Source organism: Mobula birostris, chromosome 7, assembly GCF_030028105.1.
Source record: "Mobula birostris isolate sMobBir1 chromosome 7, sMobBir1.hap1, whole genome shotgun sequence".
Taxonomy (NCBI): domain Eukaryota; kingdom Metazoa; phylum Chordata; class Chondrichthyes; order Myliobatiformes; family Myliobatidae; genus Mobula; species Mobula birostris.
The window spans coordinates 136,024,107-136,030,106 of record NC_092376.1 but is presented as its reverse complement, the minus strand read 5'-3'; the positions used below and the strand labels follow the sequence as shown (position 1 = coordinate 136,030,106).

Sequence of the window (6,000 nt, the reverse complement as noted above, 5' to 3'; positions counted from 1 at the left end):
GAGCAGTGTTAATGAATAATAGGTTCAACATAGAAGTGGCATAATTCACCTGGGCCCTTCATCTTGGTTGTACTGCATTAATTGTTCAACATAATGTAATTTTATTTATTTGTTCATTAGTTGGCAAATTAGAACCACATTGTAGAAAGTCTGAAGAAATGGGGGAAAATAAAATTTGTATTGGATGGGTAATGTAAAGAATAAGTTTTCTCCTAATACCTTCATTGTTACACGATTACTTTAGAAGCTACATCTGCCTCCTTAACTCTGCTGTTTTATCAAGGGTATGATTTATTAGACACGCCCGTTAGTGTTTAGTACTCCTTGTTGAGACTGAGGCTGTTGGGTGTGACTTTTGTATTATGAAGAAGTAATTATTATGTGGCTCATGGCCGAGGGGTTGGGTGTTCAGGACGTTTAGATATTTTGATATGAGAGTTTTTAAGCAAACAAAAAAAAACAGGTTGTCCATCCAATGCAAATTTTAATTTCTCCACCATTTCTTCAGATATCCTACAATGCAGTTCTGCGCTGATAATAAGCCATGTTGTAAATGTAGACTCTTTAAGTGGAAAATATTCTCTTCATTTACTGCGAGTGAGCTGCTTTGAGGTTAAAACACCAGCACAACGAAGTTAAGACGTACGCGGCCGCCATTCTTTAGTGTTTGCTTACTTTACGGGGTGAAAGCTAGACTCCCCATAGTGTACCGGGAGGGGGGAGGGGTAGGGCTAGGGGTGGAGGTTAGTGCCCTGGTCAGCTCCTCACTCTTCAGTGGTTGTAGTTGCAAGCACTGTTGGGCTTTATCTTTTTTCTTGCTTCATTTTCTTCAAACTGGACGGGAAATGGCAGTGACGTGTTGTGTGGCGTTTGAATTCCCCAGCGTGAGTCATAAAAAAGTGCTGAAATTGTTGGTGTAGTTTTACACGCCTTATATAGCCTGGAAGTGCAGAGCTGTCATTCTCCGCGGGATAAAGCGAGTGGTTGCTGCACGGTTATACCTTCCCCCTTCTCTTTCGCACGGGCATCGTCCTCCTTCGCTCAATCTTCAATTTGTTTCTTCATCCCTTAACCCCCTCCCTTCCCGAATTAAGTTCCCCGACCCGGTCTTTAAGTAAACAACAAACTTTTAGTTTTGTTTTTTTTTCTCTCTCTCTCCAACGACGATGGACATGTACAAAGTTACCCTGGAAGGACCGGCTCCGTGGGGGTTTAGACTGCAGGGAGGAAAGGACTTCAACATGCCTTTAACCATGTCTAGGGTGAGCGAGAGCAACCGGGAGGCTGAGACAACTTGTAACTCTCTCTACATGTTACCTGTTCAGAGGGTATTGGTGAATTGGGTAAACGGCGTTGTGTTGCAAATCGTCATCTTGCGAGAACAAGAGATTTGAGGCAGAAGTGGGCAGACAGGCACATTTGTACTGCACTTGCGATTTGATGTATGAAATCACAACTCACTCCTCCAACTCTTGTTGGATTTCAAAGCACGCCCTGTGTTACAGGGAGTGAGTGCTGCAGGCTTTTCATGTTTGAAAGCGGGGGCAAGTCGGTCCTGGTTCAGCTGCAGGCTGTAACCTCGACAGGTCAGGCCACATGGGTTCACGTTTTCTTTTGCAAAACCATGAAATCGCCCTATGAGCGCTTTGTGTTTCAGAGCCCACAATTAGCAGTGTTTCCCAAATTTTGAAGAGACCCAGGGTAAGTTATTAGTCTAACGTGAGGTGGTGGGGCGACACAAAATGGTATCTTAAAATCTCAGTATTGAAAACACATTCCAGAGTGAATCTTGCATATCAGGAATGCACAGGGATTAGTTAAGGATTGAAGCTTCCACTGTACTGAGAACTAGCAGTGTAAACTGATAGGGCCTCTTTGAGGAGACTGTCTCTTCCCTTTGTATGGACCAGATGAGGTCATTGTCACCCCAAATTCTGTTTAAGTTGAATCCATCTAAATACGTATCGCTATCTAGGGTAAGGTTTCTACTGATGTTTAAAACATGAAATGTGCTGACTTGGATATAATTCTCATCAGGGTGTGTTATGTATGCTGTTTGCAATGATTTCTCAAAATTTAAGTTACAATGAAGTAATAACTTCTTTAAGTACTACTTTTTTAGTTTAAAACATTGGTTTGGATGAATCCAAACTAATCTGATTCTAAAAGGTTCTTGATAATGATAACGCAAATGATTTGTAATTTGACCAATTTAGCTTATTTAAAATGTATTTTTGAATAATATCACAGTACAATACAGGGATTTTGTTCTTTTTTTGATTAAAATTTGGTTGTTGATCCAGTCTCATGATCTTTCAGTTTTGAAGAAGATTTGTTCATCATGACCAGATATGGGCAAGTGTTCAAGCATTGAGAAGTAGAAAAACAACTCCATATAGGTCTCAGAAATCAAATTATTGAAAGGGTTTGTTCTTGTGGCTGCATATTTATGGTGTTGCCATATTTGTACTTGGACCCATTTATGTGTTTGTATGCATAGCTTAGCTTAATTCAAGGTGTATTTGGCATCCGAAAGTTGACTTTGTTGCCCTAATTGATATTCACGTTCTGCTTTAGATTCTGGAATTTCACACTAGGTAAATCTATAAATCTTCAAGTCTAGAAAGTACTGAAGTAGTACAAACAGAAGTTAGCAGGAACAACCTAATTTGCCCTTAACTTATTAAAGGCAGAGAACCCAAAATAGTAACAAATTCTAGACACATGCAGAAGAAATCCTCTATCTTTGTGTCAATCCCATTCTTAACTTGCTTTACCCCATATTCCCCTCACTGTTCCCACATGAAATCTTAGCTCATCTATGTCTTACCTTTTACTTTTTCCTCCCCATCACCCCATTAAGCCTCCCTCTTTGCTCTCTGTGCATGGTGTGTCTGTTCTCCCTTACCCTCTCTGTGTCCTCTAACTCCTTTTCTTTGTTTTTTACTATTAGACTTTTTACCTACCTACCATTCTACCATGCCATCCTCTTGTTTCATCCCATGCTCTCCTTTCCCAGGTTTATCTTTCCCCAAATTTCCACTTCTCTCACCGCCCCCCCCCCCATGTTCATATATCTTCATATATCTTGCTTGTTCTCATTGTATTGCTCCTCACTAAATGTAAGCATCTGTCCACACTGGAAAAAGAACACTTTAACCTTCACTTTATGGTTGACATTTGATCCAAGAATTGTAGTGCATTCAACTTTGGAGAACTTTTAAACCAAATGACTTAAGTCTGAAGTACAAGAAAGTAGTAAAAACAAAGCTAAATAGATATTGGAATAACAGGAAGAATTATTTTAAAGTGTATTGGGACTAAATAATTTCAATTTATAAGTGTTTTAATATTATTAAAGTAAATATTCTTAACATGGTTCAAATTTGCTGCTTTTGAGAATCCTTAGAGTTTAAATGTTAATGGATTTGATACTCTTGGAGCTTTCTTGCATTAGTTGCTAAGCCTGATTTGCAAATAGTGGGTTAATGTATGTGCAGGGTTTATAATTCTTTAGAGCCAAAAATGCTCCATTGGGAATGTTAAATGCTAAAAATAAGGTTAGAGTTTCATTGCAATCCATTTTTTTTTTGACAGAAGGGAAATTGAACCAATAGTTGAGCCAAGTACTTGTTAGCTATGTGAACTACTATGCTTTTTAAAACAAAGATTACTAGTTACAACATGCAAGTTGTGTTGCAATTCTAAAAGTCCAGATTCATTTGTGCTGAATAAACTTCATTCCCAGGAGGGATTTACTCATATGGCGTGCAATTTGCTTAAACAGTTATTTTAGATAGTTGGGAAATGTGAACAGGATTAAATGTGAAACTTGTTGTTAATGCCCAAAAATGAGTGACCTCCAGTGAGTGAGTGTCTAGTTTTCTCAAAATATGTTGGCAATTGTATGGCATAGCCTGCTGTTATACGGTAGGCCAATGTCTCGTTTGGCATTTTTAAAATCAATTCCATGATTTTAAAGTCAAGCAAAATTGCTCCATAGAATAATGTAAGTGTTGATATTTAACACAAATTGCAGATTAACACCAGAAATAATTTTATCTCGATGAAATTCATGTGGCAAACTGTCCTCTGAAAGACTTTTATTTCAGTATTCTCTCTTCATTTGTGGAGTAGTTTTAAACATCTCTGAAATTTTAAGTTGAATATGCCAGTAAGGATTATGACTTCAGCTATTAAATATTTTGGCTATGCTCCAATGCACACAGTAATACCTCGAAGCAAATTAAATCACCCTGAACATTAAAATGAGAAATTCCAGACAAGTATTGTATAGTATTCAATGATACAGGTCCTTTTTGGGTTCAACATACTGATTCAATTCCATTTCTGCAAGTGAAGCTGTATTACTCATTGTAATTGTGTCCAATAAAACATGTCCATAGAAGGGATTATGTGTTCTCTAGATAGCATTCATCTTAACCTTTCATTTCAAGACTTGAGAATAAACAATAATGTTGGCTTCACCAGCAACACCTTCTTCCCCAAAAATGAATAATTAGTAAAATGATCTTGTGTACAAATACAGATCTAAAGACTAGTTTTGATTATGAATTATGGACTTTGCATTGCTATGTGCTTGTTTTGTACATTCTGATGTTTTGGAGATTGTAGATTTATTGTTAAGCACGTATCTGTTACTCAAAGGAATTGGGCAAGGGGATGATGGTTGTCTATACACAACATATTTACTGTATTCAATAACTTGCTAATCTAGTTAAGAGACTTCCATTCCCATCCTTGTCTCTCAGACCATACTTTATTTCTTCAATAATTAACCCTTCAATGTTACAGCTTAATGTGGTCAGTTGTTTCTCGATATTACTTCAATCTATTTTCTCTTTTAATTGTTTCCTGGTATCCTCTGCTCAGTCACTTTTCAAATAAGCCATCTAAGTTTGGGAAATTTTTAAAGTTGCATTCTGCTATTGCCATCACTGTCTCTTATACTAACTTACGCACACTGCCGTACACACACTGTAAATGATAAAATGGGTGAAGACCATGACATTCTTTTCCATTTTTTGTTATAATTTAAAAAGATATTGAATTCAAGTATGAATCAAAAGAAAAATAAATGATATTTAAAAAATGCAGTCATTTAAACAATCAATTAAAACAATATAAAAATACTTCCCAAATTGTTCGCAGCCTTGCCTTGCCAGTGAAGATAAGTGGAGATCTTCCTCCTTTTGTGGCTCTACTTGATATTGGGTAATTTTTGCCTTGATAAACATGGGACTTCCTCAAATTTGCATCCTCCAGCTCAATCCCATGAAGTCAAGAACTTCAGGACTTAATCTGCAAGAATGACTGTTGACTGCAATTTAAGGATTTCATATTCGTGCTAAATTCCCAAAGTTGTCATCTGTTTACAAGGGGATATGTACTTGCTTCATAGAATTTAGATGGTTCTGTCCATTATCTGGGTCATTGGTCATTTTACAGCAGACTCTATGGGTCGGTCAGCCAGCTTAGACTGTTACAAACAGTGTGTGCGTCTCTGCAGCATTTTTAAAATATCAGCATTCTAGGGAACATTAAATTGGTATTATCAAATAAATTTTGGCACTGTCACTTAAGTATCATTAGGAAAGATGACCAAAATCTTAGTTAAGTAGGGCCAGAAAAGGAGGAATATCTTCACTAGTCTTCAACTCTGGGAAGTATTTTTTATATTGTTTTAATTGCTAGTTTAAATTATTGCATTTTGAAATGTCATTCAATTTTCTTGTGATTCACACTTGAATTGGATATCCTTTTAAATTATAACAGAAAATTGAAAAGAATGTCATGATCTGAGGTACATGATTTAAAAAAATCATAAGAGGGGAGAAAGTTGGCATTGAAGTTTGAAGAGGGAATTCCAGTAGTTGAGAGCTGTTTTTTACTTGATGGAATGGTAGCCAGTGGCCTCTGCATTGTCTATCTTATTGGAAGAAAATGAAGAGAGGCCAGATTTGGAAGCATTTTGTTTGG

At 37.0% G+C, this 6,000-nt stretch overlaps 1 protein-coding gene across 2 annotated transcripts in view; it reads left to right on the top strand.

Moving 5' to 3' along the window:
* The first annotated feature begins 941 nt into the window (after positions 1-941).
* Positions 942-6,000, top strand: part of LOC140200447 (PDZ and LIM domain protein 7-like) — a 137,466-nt gene continuing 132,407 nt past the window's right edge. For both annotated transcript variants that reach the window (XM_072263795.1, XM_072263794.1), the window contains exon 1: positions 942-1,262. In XM_072263795.1, the coding sequence (XP_072119896.1) occupies positions 1,167-1,262 (96 nt within the window). In that variant the 5' untranslated portion in view covers positions 942-1,166. The remainder of the gene's footprint in view (positions 1,263-6,000) is intronic.